At 38.3% G+C, this 16,096-nt stretch overlaps 2 protein-coding genes across 2 annotated transcripts in view; both read right to left on the reverse strand.

The window, feature by feature from the left end:
• The window catches only part of esama (endothelial cell adhesion molecule a), a 64,463-nt gene extending 61,629 nt beyond the window's left edge, over positions 1-2,834 (reverse strand). The window contains exon 1 of the mRNA XM_067433435.1: positions 2,469-2,834. Coding sequence (XP_067289536.1) covers positions 2,469-2,541 — 73 coding nt within the window. The 5' untranslated portion in view covers positions 2,542-2,834. The remainder of the gene's footprint in view (positions 1-2,468) is intronic.
• Positions 2,835-7,937: 5,103 nt separating this feature from the next.
• Positions 7,938-15,151, reverse strand: LOC137062125 (myb/SANT-like DNA-binding domain-containing protein 2). The gene is made up of 4 exons (XM_067432935.1): positions 14,668-15,151; positions 12,505-12,760; positions 10,796-10,859; positions 7,938-9,877 (listed from the first exon to the last, which is right to left on the reverse strand). Exons 1-4 carry the CDS (start codon positions 15,106-15,108, stop codon positions 9,013-9,015), a joined length of 1,626 nt encoding a protein of 541 aa, XP_067289036.1. The 5' UTR covers positions 15,109-15,151; the 3' UTR covers positions 7,938-9,012.
• Between the last annotated feature and the right edge of the window lie 945 nt (positions 15,152-16,096).

Raw genomic sequence — 16,096 nt, forward strand, 5'->3', positions numbered from 1 at the left:
ACCCTTAAACTGACCCACACCACCACACCTGTCTCTAACCTTACCCTTAAACTGACCCACACCACCACACCTGTCTCTAACATTACCCTTAAACTGACCCACATCACCACAACTGTCTCTAACTTTACCCTTAAACTGACCCACACCACCACACCTGACCCTAACTCTACCCTTAAACTGACCCACACCACCACACCTGTCCCTAACTTTACCCTTAAACTGACCCACACCACCACACCTGACCCTAACTTTACCCTTAAACTGACCCACACCACCACACCTGTCCCTATCTCTACCCTTAAACTGACCCACACCACCACACCTGACCCTAACTCTACCCTTAAACTGACCCACACCACCACACCTGGCCCTAACTTTACCCTTAAACTGACCCACACCACCACACCTGACCCTAACTCTACCCTTAAACTGACCCACACCACCACACCTGTCCCTAACTCTACCCTTAAACTGACCCACACCACCACACCTGACCCTAACTCTACCCTTAAACTGACCCACACCACCACACCTGACCCTAACTTTACCCTTAAACTGACCCACACCACCACACCTGACCCTAACTTTACCCTTAAACTGACCCACACCACCACACCTGACCCTAACTCTACCCTTAAACTGACCCACACCACCACAGCTGACCCTAACTCTACCCTTAAACTGACCCACACCTGTCCCTAACTTTACCCTTAAACTGACCCACACCACCACACCTGACCCTAACTCTACCCTTAAACTGACCCACACCACCACACCTGTCCCAAAGTTTAACCATATTCCACCTCAATATAAGCAAAATTGTTTTGCAATTCAATATAAACACAATAAGTACATAGTAGTTAAGGGCACCTAATATAAAGTGGGACCAAACACCGAATATATTAAAGCATCTTTGGTGTTTCCATGGTTTCTACAAAATAAAAAAATTAACAATTGGGGGTAACGCGGGTATGATGTCGTTGATAAGCGACACACGGTCTGTGTCCTGGTTTAAAAATGGCTTATTTCTCTGGATTTAAGCATTCTTGGAAACATTTGGGATCATGTAAGTACAAGTTCAACATTTTTCTAGTGGTTTTTGGATCCAAAAAGTTTATATAATGTGCCTTTAAATACGTTTTGGGACCCTTTAAATAAACAGTTTTCAGTTTGATCCTTAAACGACAATTTTATCTATTAGAGTTGTTGTTTTGTTCTTATAAATATAAATACAGGACAAACAAGTAAACCTTTGAATTACCCCTGAAATTGCTTTGTTCTTACCAGTGTCGCCAAAAGGCCAACAAGGGCTTTCACCAAAAGCCAAGCTTTGACTCCAAAGCAATGCAGGATTACTGTAACTTATGATGTTCTTCTGAACTAATTTTATCCCTGCCACCTGGGCTTAACACAGAAACCTGCGATGGAATTTTTCTGCGCCATTTCATTCCAGCGGGATTAGTAAATCCTTGGTTTGCACTACAAACATGAGTCCTGCAGCTCCAGTTTTCAAGGCATTTCAATATTTCTCACTCGCCTTGCCTCCATCAACACTGATCATGCTCTGTCCATTTTCCATACCTAATCTACTCAAGGAAACACCATGCTATATTAATCCATTTCATTTTCATCCACTTCCCTCCTTTCCAGGCACTGCAAAGAGGATGCACCTGCAAAATGTGTGTCGCTCTGTGCATGTTTTCATGAGAAAACAATGATTAGTCATCTCAGTACTCCCATAAGTCAGATCCTGTTACTTACAACAGCTACAATATTAATACAAGACTCAGATCCAAACAATATCAATTGTTTGAATTTCACATAATTCAAGGCAAATGACATTATTGCCCAGAAAAGCAGCTTTTCAAATGACTCTGTAAGCACTAAGCAGATAACCACACCCAGTCTAGTCATGGAAATGTTTAGATAACAGTGTATTATAAGGGCAGGTGACTCAAGGGTTTACCTTCACTAATGCGGGACACCAAGGAGTAATATTAAGGGTTACGTTCATTTAGGTCAAAAGACTAAACAAAATAAGGAAAACAATTAGAAAATGTAAAATAATTAGGCTCAAGTTAATTACATGTTATATGAATGTTACAATACACACACACGTAATTATAAATATAATATAATATATAAACATTGTTTTAATATGTAGCTTGGTTAAACTAACAGGTTTCTGTAATAACTTGTGAAACCGAGGCTATGGCTTGTAACGTAGTTTTACATTTGGACTGAAAACATCAGCAAGAAATCGGCTATTATACAATACATTTAACATGTTATAGCAAATTAAATAGTGTATAATAGTAGCCTATATATTAGACATACAGTTGACTTGTTTTGTTTTTAATCTTTGGACTTTTGAACAGTCTGAATGAAACCGAACTGTGTAAACGTGAAGTATTTACATAGCCAACTCAGACAGAAACAGTTGAAATAGTGTTTTAGAAGCAGCTTACCTAAAATAATACAGCACATAAATGTGAATATTGACAGGCAGGTGTGAAGTTTCGCTGCGGTTTGCGTCTCCATGGCTCCGCATGTGAAGTGTCCGCTCTGCGCGCGCTCGTCCGTATTAACAGTGCGCGTGGAGTAGATAACAGTTATCTACAAAACTAATCAAAGCACCGAGGCTCTTTCAAGTGTCCTAAAGCTGTGTGTTCTCCTCAAAAACCAGCGCTGGGAAGACCGACGCTACATCCTCTTGGACTCCTCGGGATCAGCGGTGTGAGACTGAACAAGTGTCCGTTTGTTTCGCGGTGTAAATTCTCTCAGACAGCGCGAGAGTTTCTCTACTCTGACTCTGGAGAGCGCGTGCACACTAGCGGCGGTTCAGATGATGCACCTGCACTCGCGCGCAACGCCCCCCTGCGTGCACTGACTGACACGTCATCACTTCGGGTACAGGTGAACTCTGCGTTAAACAGCATTAAATATTTTTTTATTTTTTTAGTTAAATTATGATTAAATCCGCACTGATGATAGATAGATAGATAGATAGATAGATAGATAGATAGATAGATAGATGGATAGATGGATAGATGGATAGATAGATAGATAGATAGATAGATAGATAGATAGATAGATAGATAGATAGATAGATAGATAGATAGATAGATGGATGGATGGATGGATGGATGGATGGATGGATAGACATTAATTTATTTGTAAGGGGGCAATGCAATTGCATAAAAACACATGAACATGAAAAAGCTAGAATTAGCCAAGAGGCTATTTTGTATCTGTAGTATCCTGGCCAAGATGTTAAAAGAGCAATAAAATATGACACAAAAATATATAGTTAATATCAACACAAAACAATTCCAAAAAAATATTATTTGCAAATGACAAATACACAAAACAATACACAATACAGCTAAAACAAGCATAAAAGGCAGAGATAGATAGATAGATAGATAGATAGATAGATAGATAGATAGATAGATAGATAGATAGATAGATAGATAGATAGATAGATAGATAGATAGATAGATAGATAGATAGATAGATAGATAGATAGGATGGAAGATGGATGAACAAATAGATTTTTTGACAAATAACCATTTCATGTATGATTATGTTTATTGTGTTTTTTAAACCAATATTGTGGGTAACACGTTATTACTTTCTTACACTTTATTATTAAATTATTATTGAAATTATTATTTCCCCCCTTTCACTCCAAGTCATTATCAACCCATTATATAATGTTTCTCACATCAGTAAATCATGTACATGCCTATGGTTAATAAATGACTGCAGTCACAGTTCATGCCACACGGACAGTCTCAGTTTCTCAGACTGACTTTCCTTTCGTTTGACTCTTTAGAGACTGAAGGCCGGTGCAGACCCGGCCGGGCGGCTCTAGTCAGTGTTGGCTGTAATTAGTTACTGTAATTGAATTACTTTTCCCTTGAAAAAAGTAAGGGATTACTCTCTTTTTTTTTTTTTAAGGGATTTTTTTAATGTAATTTAATTAGTTACTTCTGATGTAATTGAACTTAATACTAAATATAACTATACATAATTCAATAGTGGGCTTAACAACAACATTTAAAGTCTAACTTTAAAATGTATGTTTTTATGTATCCTATACTTTGGTCAGTTAATAAGAGTAATTTATGTAGTTTTATATTATGTATTTGAATGAATTAAAAAAAACGTTGCTTAACTCGAGGTGGATATAGGACTTAGAAAGTAATTAGTAATTAAATACTATTTGGAGAGAGAGTAATTATTAATTGTAATTATTAACTAGTAATTAATTCCTTTTTTTAGAGTAACTTACCCAACACCGGCTCTAGTGTTGTTCAGTGAGACGGGACAGCGGCTCTAATGTTGTGCAGCTCCTGTGAATCTCTGGAAATTATCATTTTTTTAAACCAATATTATGGGTAACACTTTATTACTATTTCCCCCCTTTCACTACCAAGTCATTATCAACCCATTATATAATGTTTCTCACATCAGTAAATCATGTACATGCCTATGGTTAATAAATGACTGCAGTCACAGTTCATGCCACACGGACAGTATCAGTTTCTCAGACTGACTTTCCTTTCGTTTGACTCTTTAGAGACTGAAGGCCAGTAAATAATTATAATAATATTTTTTTTGTTCTATAGCACTTTTCAAGGCACTCAAAGGCTTTACATTGAAGGGGGAATCTCCTCAAACCACCACTAATGTGCAGCATCACCTGATGATGCGACGGCAGCCATATTGCACCCACCACACACCAGCTGATTGGTGGAGAGGAGACCGAGTGATGAAGCCAATCAGGAGAGGGGGATGATTAGGAGGCCTAGCCTAAAAATCTAGACGCACCCTAGTGGCAGCAAATCTAATCTGCCGCGAGTGTCGTCTAGCAACTCTCTATACACTTCTGAGCTGTAAACGCCAAACTCTGGTCAGGCCAATCACATCGTGTATAGAGCTGGTGGGCGGGGCTTAACATAATGACGGCCGAGTTGCGTTTGCGTGCTTCTAGTAAACACAGAAACTGGCGAACGGCAGACTTTTGAATCAGCTTTGACCGCGACTCTGGAAGACTTGGAGTTAAGCTTTTCTCTGAGAAAAGAACAAAGAACGGCACTGAAGTCATTCTTAAAAAGGGAAGATGTGTTCTGAATTTTGCTGACCGGATACGGAGGGAGTGCAGAGGGAGTTTGAAAGACAACCGTTTATCCGCCCCTCGGATTGAGCGGTCAATGGTGAGTTTCCAGACCAAACATCTTGATGTGGCTCTGGCTTGTCAGGCTATAGGAGGCAATTTACGAAGATTAAAGACCCGGCCGGGCGGCTCTAGTGTTGTTCAGTGAGACGGGACAGCGGCTCTAATGTTGAGCAGCTCCTGTGAATCTCTGGGAATGATAATGCAACAGGACAGGGATTGGGGCTTGTCACAGCGGTACAGTGGCCTCAGCCCTTGGAGGTGAATACCTCCTCGCTCCTGTTTCTTTAGGATGGAGCGTTGCCATGGAAACAGGGCTGAGGTGGATGCGGTCGGACTGCTGGATTATTAGGGGCCGATGAGCTCCGTTCTGTGATTACACCCTGGGCCACTCGGACACGATCATGTGGTTTTGCAGTCAAAGCTAATATCTTAAATGCACTCGAGCCCCTCTGGCAAACTGCATCCAGCCAAAACTCAGAGAGCAGGGTGAGCTGGGGTGTATGAGATAGAATAAACAGATGCTTAAACTACAACACAACACAACACACCCTGACACAGAGTCATTTTTACTATAAACGGCTAGATGCACACACAAGTTACACAACACATCAAAAACATGTCCTAGTGGCCATTCCCAAGGCAAAACTGACCGAGTCAGAGCTGTTAAAGCAACGTCAGATCAAAGGTCAGAGCTGTTAGCCACACAGATACACACGAGAACACACTCAGAGCCACAATCATCTCACGGCTCCGAGTTGAGCAAACAGAAGAGATCGTGACGTCAAGCCATCATCATTTATGACCACACAACAGTCAGCGGGAGATAAGCAGGAAAAAACAGACCGTTGGGGAAGCCATAATGTCTATAGGGACTCATTTATTTCTTTTGATTTATTTTTATTCTATAATAATATAATATAATTTAATATAATAATAATATAACACACACATGCACACAGACGTGTGTGTGTGTGTGTGTGTGTGTGTGTATATATATATATATATATATATATAAATATATATATAAGGCAACCAGGTAACTTAAAAAAAAGTTTTACAGTGTATAATATATATATATATATATATATATATATATATATATATATATATATATATATATATATATATATATATTAGTGCTGGGAAATCGATTAAAGGTGCACTATGTAACTTTTCCATCTGCTAGAGGTCGTCTATTCAAAACAAAGGCGTAGTTTGACTCAGAAATCATGTTGATGGATGTGATTATTAATGTTACTGTAGTGTGAAGCAGAGAAAGAGCGAGTGTTGTGGAGCCGAGCGAGGCCGCTGGAGCGATTGTTAATAAGATGAACGCAACACACACCTCACGAGCGGCGGGACTTTTATTATGCCACAGTCGGCGGCGCCATTTCTGCTTTTCTGGTCACACTGGCCTATTTCTTGGATATTTTACTGAAAAAATGTTACGTAGTGCACCTTTAATCACATCCAAAATAAAAGTTTGTGTTTACATAATATATGTGTTTGTAATGTGTATTATTTTATATATATTATATATATATAAATATACATGCATGTATACATTTAGAACAAAAACATTGTTTTATTTATATATAATATATATATATATATATATATATATATATATATATATATATATATATATATATATATATATATATATATATAAGTTACAGTATATACATGCACACATTTCTTACATTAAGAAGTGTGTATTTATATATCCATAATAATTGAACACACATATATATTATGTAAACACAAACTTTTATTTTGGATGAGATTAATTGATTGCCTAGCAGTAATGTATATATATATCTATATATGAATTTTTTTATAACATACTATATATAACAATTAAGAAAAATTGTTGTACAAATGCTATTTACATCATACATCATTGTTTACTGTATGTATGTGTGATTTCAGTACTATTTTTTAAGTAGGTTCTCATAGATGTATTTCTCATGTACGACTTTTATACCTTCATATTTTAAAGAACACAGGTAACATTTTGTTCACTGTTATGAAAAGATAAATAATAACTTTTTTTGTGTTTTTTTTGTTAAAAGACCCGAAGGAAAAACTGAGAGGATTGAATAAACACCAGTGAGATAAAGTTGTTATGAATAAAGTGAAATCAATATATTTTAGTCATCCAATATTTTCAATCAGTAAAGCATATAGTAAATGTTTGGGGATGGATAAAGTGTAGCAGCCTCCATTGGGAGTGTTTTTTTCCTGGCCGAAGGAGATACTCATCTCATATGACAGGCTAAGCAGGGAAATTAGACTTTGCGTTTGAATTATTGATTCTCTTAGCACATGCTCGACCAACGCCAGCACTCTTTGCAACACCACAAAAGAGGTTTACAACACAAGCAGCATTACAAAGAGAAAGTGCATAGTGTGTTCAATAAAACACTACAGCGTCTTCTGATTTAGGGTGCAATTCACTGAATCAGGCTCAGATTGAACTAAAGTATTGCATGTTTTAATAATTACAACATGCACTTTACTTCAAATGTTTGACAGGTACATTAACATACACTACGAATACATAATTCACTATTCCAGAATGTGACATTAACGGACACTTATTTAATGGACATCTCACAGATCTTTCCTGCCACCTGCTGGTCACTAAAGGGACATCTCAAGGGCTCTAAAAGTGCAAACTAACTGGAGATGAATTAAACATGAGTGTGTTATTGTAAAATGTTTGAATAAATAAAAAGCAGTTCCTTTCATCAATTTATTTTTTGTCCTTCCAAACATGTAAACAAGACTGTGACCTGGAAACAATCATACATAAAGACACTGTGTGAGCTCACAATTAAAAAAAACCAAACGGTTTATGAAAAACATTCTTCGAATGTTATAGTTGAAAATGCTGGAATGCTTGACAATATCAATATATACTCTTAAATATATATATTTATACTCCTATGTAGATAGACTTTATACTTAGATTAATTAAGAGTTCTATTTTTTGGACAGGTCCTGCATTTTGATCTCGCTCGAGAGATTTAAATAAAGGCAGTTTGCTCCCGTTCACGCTCCCTGATAAAGACAATTACTGCAAAGGAGACTCCCGCCCCTTTCGGAACAGACTGTGCCTGACACACCACATAAATACTTTGAGTTCAAGTCCATATTTTAATTTCCTGGCTTTAAAAAGCATAAAGGGTTAGTTCACCCAAAAATGAAAACTCTGTCAGTAATTACTTACTGTAATGTCGTTCGTAAAGGCCTCCGTTCATCTTCAGAACACAGTTCAAGATATTATATATTTAATCCGAGAGCTTTCTGTTTCATTATTGAATGTATGCACACTATACTGTCCCTTTTCTATAAAAAACATCATCAAAATAGTCCATATGAGACATCAGTGGGTTAATTAGAATCTCTTCGAAAATACATTTTGGTCCCAAAATAACAAAAACTACAACTTTATTCAGCATTGTCTTCTCTTATGCGTTTGTTTTCAATCCACAAACACAGATTAGAACGGTTATGAATAAAGTCATAGTTTTTGTTATTTTTGGACCCAAATGTATTTTCGATGCTTCAAGAGACTCTAATTAACCCACTGATGTCTCATATGGACTACTGTGATGATGTTTTTATTCCCTTTCTGGACATGGACAGTATAGTGTGCATACACTTGCATACGCTCTCGGGCTAAATATAAAATAAACTGTGTGTGAAGATGAACGGAGGTCTTACGGGTGTCCTCCTCCCTAAACGACATTAGGGAGAGGAGCTAATGCCAGAATTTTCATTTTTGGGTGAACTAACCCTTTAATTGGCAAATGTAGCCACTAAAGCGTGTCCTTCTTGTTGAACTTTAACAAATAGCCGATCGCAGTCTCTAAACATTCCACTAAAGATCCGGCGGAGAGAAAGTCCAGCTCCACCTCAATAAACTTAATGTAGATGTGTGATCCAGAGAGGGCGCTCTCCCTGGCCTGACCGGTGCAGTTTTCCAGCAGGAATCTGGTTATGGCCGAAGGCTCGCCTCGACCGTAGTGTTTGCCTGAAGTCTGAAAGTGCTGGAACAGACATTGCTGTAGCGTCCTCTCCTCTGCAATGCCCAGGTAACAGTAAGTGACTTTAGCTGACGTCCTCTTGTCCTTCTCCATGCTTTCGCAAGGGTCCGTCTCCTCCTCTTCCTGTGAGGATGAGGACTTGTCCTCTGTGCTAGACGAATCGGACCCGCCGGTCTCCTCGTAGCCTATGGCGTATAGGCCGTATGTTTTCGGGATGCCCCCCGGCAGGAGATATTGCGATCCGTTGCTGCATCCTGCCGCTCTCGTCTGCGCGATCGGGATCCAGTCCACCTCCATGTGCAGCTCCAAACAGCGAGCTTCACTAATAGTGATGTCCAGGAATTTATAATACACATTTTTCCAGTTCATCTTCTGCACTTTGGTCATGATAACCCTGCCCTCGGCCTTCTCGGGGTTGAAGTATTCCCGTAGTCGTTTTCCCAGAGGGACCTGCGAGCTGATCTCCGCGTAGTGGTAGCGGATCTCCTCTCGCCACCGCGTGTTGTAGCCCACTCCGAATATAGCCAGCTTATTGGACAGGTGGAGGCGGGAGAAGTCCGTCCATGTCTGGAAATGCTCCCATTTGACCTCTACCGACTCGAGGATTCGCATCACGTTCTGCATCACTTCCTGGCGTCTGTAAGCACACAGAGAGAAGGAAGTGAGTAGAAATACTTGGACTATTCAAAGATTTAATAATAAAACTAGGGGTGTCCTCGACTAAGGATTTACACATTCGAATCAGAATTATTGAATATTTCTATGGACGACTGATAGTCGAATCATCTGTGTGTATGTGTGTGTGAATGGGTTGGGAGGGGCATGACATTCAACAGGACGGTAAAGCTATTTTTATTTTCCTTTACACACTGACGGCACAAAGCAACAACTTTTAATAAAGCGATTAAAACTGCCTGCCAACTGATAGACGAACTGACAATGGCTTTCTCATTTAGGTTTAAATAAAAGGTAATGTGGTGGATAAACATTTGTAAAATGTTTTCTCATAACATTTTAAAGCCACGATCGAAATACAGAACATCACACAAATATATAAAAGAACATTTTGATAAATAAACCTAAAAAAATACCTGCCTAAAATTACACTTTGAGTGCATTTGACACTTTTGGCTGTATGTTCTTAAGCCGATTGTGCCTAAAGGGGTTCTCACACCGGACTGAAGCTCAGCGCCGTCTCAGGATCTCACACCGGACACACACATTATATACACGCAAGCTCAATTTTGAATCGACTTCTGACAGAAGAGCTGCATGATGGGTGTATCTTGTAGCACAGGGTGAAATCAGTATGTACATTTAGAGATTTGAGGGAAATATAAGACAGGCGCCGAATGCTGTCGGCGGTGTGTGTACACTCATTGAAAACGTGTTCTGAGCGCTGAGCTTCGTCACACACCGGACGCGAATCCTCATTTCATAACACCCGCGAAGATTCGACTGTGAGATCGGTGGTCAAATCTGGCTCTGCATATCGATGCATCGAATCTTCGACTATTCGGGGTCACCCCTAAATAAAACACTGGTTCAAACTTACTGAGCGTGCTCAGACGGCTCCAGTCGTATCTGAAGAACTCTGGTTTTTGGAAGCTGGTTCTCCTCTGTGAAATTCAAGATTAGATATGATATTAGAAATGCATTTTTGTGGCATCAGATTTTCAGTTGGGTCTTAAAAGGCACAATATCTGTTATATTATTATATCTATAAATATCTATTTTATCATATTACACACATTTGAGTGTGTTAAAGTGATGTTATAATGCTACTCTGTGTGTTTGATCGGCGCTACTATGAGACTCTTGTTCACACTGCAGTGAGCGAGATCATATTAGGCGGTAAAACATGGTACTCTGTGCGGTAAATCAAGAACACCAGATTTAAACAATAAGACTAAGAGCTGGAGAACAATCATTCGTTTTTTTTGTCCATCAATGATCCGAACAGTGTCTAATAAAACACATCAGATATTAAAGCAGCTTTAGTGTTTCCATGGTTTTTACAAAATAAAACGGAAATCGAGGGTAACGCGGGTGTGATGTCATTGATCAGGTCCGTGTCCTGGTTAAAATCCCTTATTTCTCTGAATTTAAACATTTTTAGAAACATTTGGGATAATGTAAGTACACAAGCCAACAAAATGTATATCATTCTTCTAATTGTTCTTCTAGTTTCCAGATATTTTGTATTTACTGTGCCTTTCAATGTGCTGATTTTTCGCAGATTGTGGTTGATAGCTAGGCCCAAATGGCATACTTGAGAATCTGTGGAATTTACTTTAAAAAAAAACTAAAAATGTCCAAAATATGTTTATTTATTTTACACATAAATATATTAATAAACATGTAATATTGATAATGTTATTATTGTTTTGGAGTCAGTAAGGTTTTTGAAAGACGTATATTGCATGTATATGATCAAAAATACAGTACATAAGTAAAATATTATTGCAATTTATAATAACTTCCTTTGTATATTTTTTAAAAGTAATTTATTGTTGAGATGGCGAAGTTGAATTCTCAGCATCATTACTCTAGTCTTCAGTCACATGGTCCTTCAAAAATCATCTTAATTTCTTTTTATCAGTGGTTTTGTGGAAACCATGATACATTTTTTTTAGGATTCTTTGATGAATAGAGTTCAAAAGAATATCATTAATTAGAAAGTATTACTTTAATATTCCCTTTGATCAATTTAATGTGTACTTGCTGAATAAAATAATTATGTTGGTGAAACTTTACAATACAGTTAATATATTAAACATTAGTTAATGTATTAACTAACATGAACTAACCATGAGCAATACATTTGTTACTGTATTTTTTAATCTTTGTTAACATTAGTGATTAAAAATACAGCTGTTCATTGTTTGTCCAAGTTAGTTCACAGTGCATTAACTAATGTTAACAAGATATTAAAGAAGTATTAGTAAATGTTGAAATTAACATTATCAAAGATTAATAAATGCTGTAGAAGTGCAGGTCATGATTAGTTCATGTTAACTAATGAACCTTATTTTAAAGTGTTACCATTTTTTATTTATTTTTAAATCAAAACTTTAAACACTAATACATGTATATACTGTATGTGAAATATGTCATTGAATTAAAATCTGGAATTATCTGAAATCCTTCATGAGGAATTCTGTGGTAACAGAAATCAAGTAGGACTGTGGTTTGTCTTTTGGTCTCCTTTATACAGACAGAGGATATTACACTTATTTAGACTGCAAAGAGGATTGCTTTCACCTGTCTCTATGTCTCCCTCATTGAAGGCAGCAGAAAGGTCCTGATTGCACCAGTCTTCCTGAGAGTAGTCCTCCATAGTGCTGCCGTCCGACTCCATCTCCTGGTAAAGTCCGCTGCTGTTGATCAGCACAGGCTGACAGCTTTGGGAATCCCAGCCGCCCTGTCCGAACACCTTCTCCAGCTGCTCAATGGAGTAACTGCTCTTCCTCTTCCCAATGCCGTGCTCCTTCACTCGGCTATAACACCTTCTCAGCGTCTGCAGAAGACCACAGAGATCAACGTCATGTGGAACACTGTATTTGAGTCAGTTTGGAGAAATAGATCACAAATAATCAGTTGCTGCTTATACACCGTGAACAACAACTTTCTTAGTACTTACACTTACAAAGACACGCTCAATTTCCTTGATCAACTTCTCAAATCTGATAGCGCCTCAGCTTGCACTGCCTTATGAAATACAAATTTGCATACTAGATACGTCGTACATCATACAAATTTAAGCCATACTGCTTTTTGCATATTATATAGCAGTAGTAATAACCCTGAAATAACTGATCATACTGATTTCAAATCAACCTTTATACTATATAGAAATATAATATGGAAAAAAAACATAAATGCAATAAAGTACAAAAATGATACATAAAATACATAAATGATAAATGCAAATGCTTAAAGTGCCCCATTATGTTTTTTCGAATATTCCCTCTCATGCAGTGTGTAATATTACCGTTTGTGAATGTAAATGAATGTAAGTCGAAAGTGCACAATAAATAGTTATTGTCTCCCAAAAGAAAGAATCAGCTCTGAACCGCCTAAACGAGTTGTCTGTTATACGTCACTAGAAAAGACATTTGCATAATGCGCGCCTATGTTGTATGACATCTGCCCGCGAACAACTTGACCCGTCCTCAAACGTCATTTTACTGACAACTACTTCTCAAATCTCAGATTCACAAAACACTTGCTCTTAAAGATGTGTCAGTACCAGTTTATTTAGGCCAGATACTGATAATCACAACCTGTACGTATGAATAATTATTGATGTTCAAAATACGTTGTTTTGTGTTTTATATTAGTAAGCTTCCGGCTAACTGACGTTATGACGTTTAGTGATTTCTTACCGAAACTCTTCTGCTCATCAGCTGTGGCCACTATTACCTAAATCTGTGTGTATTAATGCAGATCGTCTGTCGTTCGCACTACTGTGAGTAAAGATAAAGGATGGAGCCAGATTTATGATCCATCAGTCCATTAGTCCATTAGTGCTGGGCTCACGTATGCGCTGTTATTGATACAGTTCCCGCATGTGCACAGCAATAAATCAGAAACACACACATGTGTTTGTTGATGGACACACACTTGTTAATGCTGATGGTGAGGAATTACAGCTCAACATCTCATAATGAACCTCAAAATGAGTAGCGTATCTCTGAGAAACGTCCTGCTCGAGTCGTCCTTGTGATGGAGGTTCGGGTTGAATAACTAGTTCTTCAATGTTTCATCATCGGACTCGCGCTCGGATTGATATGGTCAAAGCGACGCCATCGTTACTGTCTCTACAGTGTGTGTGATCGCTGGGCTTTAGGAAGCCTCCGGAGCTGAAGTTCAGTTATGGTAATGAGCTGTACACGGTAGACCAATCACAACACTGGGCCGTCTGGCCAATAGGGATTTAGAGAGAATGATTCATCTGTCGAGTCCTTTGAGAATTACTGAACATTGTGGTGATTTGAAATTTATATTATATGAAAATTAAAGTGTTTTTTGACCTTTAATGCATGTAAATCTGTTGCAGGAGACACCAAAACACAACTAAAAGCCTTTAAAAGAGCATAATGGGGCACTTTAAGCAGACAATGAAGCTTATGCAAATATGTGAAAATGTGATATCTAAAAATCAATGCCCTACAATCACTGCCATTAGTTTTGATTTCACCAAAGCTCTGTGGAGCAGAGATAACCGGCCATAAACATGACAACTCCATGTTCACAACTGACAGCCATCGGTCTAATAAGCCTGAGATGAGAAAGATCTACCGTGTTTCCATTTTGACAGCTTCACCAAAGCGCTCTGTAACAAAAACAAACTGCCAAACAAGCCTAACGACAAGTCCCTAAGCGTGTCCGAGTGACAGCCATGTGTTTCGATGTGTTATGTACCTTCATCCTCTCTCGACACTGGGATGGGGTCCTCTCGTACCCCAGCTCTGACAGCGCTCTGGACACCCGCTCGTACATCGCCGGTCCCGGTGCCTTGCCAGAAAACACCGTCCCGGCCACCTCCAGCTGCTGCATCCGCGCCTCCGCCAGACGCTCGTTGCCCCACACGGCGATCAGCGCGTTTGTCTCGGACGGTGTCCACGACATGCCTCGGCAAGCGGTGAAGCTGTTGGAGGCAGAGGCCGATCCACTCCGGCCTGCGCCCCCGGACAGCGAAGCCCCGACGTTCAGAGGAGAGAATCTGTTAGGGGTGGAGGGGTTGGAATGGTATTGGTTGCTGTCACTCAGATCCTCGGATTCTGGGGAAGGAACCTCGGTTTTGGGAATCTTCAGAGGCACCGATATATCAGGAGAGCGCTCGGCGTTACTGGGGGCCGCCATCTTGCCTCTGTTGCTAAGGGGAGGGGGCAGAGAGGAAACGCGCACGCGCGCTCACGCCAAGCTACATTGACAGTTTAGCGATACCATGTTTGCAGCCAAAGTCTCTCTTGCAAAATAATATTAATTACATTTCATCTAATAATATTAAATACAAAATATTATAGGTTATAATTGTGAAAAGTGATAATTATATATAGACAGTTTAGAGTTATAATTTGTATTAATGTTACTGTTTTTGAAGATTTATAATAATGTGCAATATATAAATGGTTTAGTTCACCCAAAAATGAAGTCATTTATTCCAAACCCGTAAGACCTTCGTTCATCTTCAGTATCATAATAATATGATGATTTGCTGCTCAAGAAACATTATTATAATTATTATTATCAATGTTGAAAACAGTTGTGTAAGATTTTTTGGGGGATTTTAGAAAGTTCAAAAGAATATTATTTATCTGAAATAGAAAGCTTGATTAAAATGAATTAATCTAAAATGAATTAATTAATTATTAATTTGAAAGTGACAGTAAAGACATTTATAATGTTACAAAAGATTATATTTAAAATAAATGCTGTCATTTTGAACTTTTTATTTATACAAGTAATCCTGAAAAAATGCACAACTGTTTTCAATATTAATATTAATCATAAATAGTTGTTGATCAGTAATTCATCATATAATGATTTCTGAAGGATCATGTGACACTGAAGACTGGAGTAATGATGCTGAAAATACAGCTTTGATCACAGGAATAAATTACATTTTACAATTTAAATAAAACCGTTTTTATGAAAGAAGGCATCACCGATCACCAATACTGCTACCAATATCTCTATGATTTTTTTTTATTTCTCAATTTTAGACATTCTATCTCAGGCATTCAGCATTACAGCATTACATTTTCTCTGCTGCAATGCATGTCTATTATATTTTCCACTACATTATATGGGAAAGTACCTCTGCTGACCACTAGGCGGGGTTGCTCTC

This window comes from Pseudorasbora parva, chromosome 23, assembly GCF_024679245.1.
Source record: "Pseudorasbora parva isolate DD20220531a chromosome 23, ASM2467924v1, whole genome shotgun sequence".
In the NCBI taxonomy this organism is placed as follows: domain Eukaryota; kingdom Metazoa; phylum Chordata; class Actinopteri; order Cypriniformes; family Gobionidae; genus Pseudorasbora; species Pseudorasbora parva.

What these genes read in the sequence shown, in the direction of transcription:
- LOC137062125 (XM_067432935.1), bottom strand. Translation starts at nt 15,108, where the DNA reads ATGGCGGCCCCCAGTAACGCCGAGCGCTCTCCTGATATATCGGTGCCT. An exon ending in AGTGTCGAGAGAGGATGAAG is followed by an intron (nt 12,761 to 14,667) that starts GTACATAACACA and finishes GGTCTTCTGCAG; the next exon opens with ACGCTGAGAAGGTGTTATAG. An exon ending in TGAGGGAGACATAGAGACAG is followed by an intron (nt 10,860 to 12,504) that starts GTGAAAGCAATC and finishes TGAATTTCACAG; the next exon opens with AGGAGAACCAGCTTCCAAAA.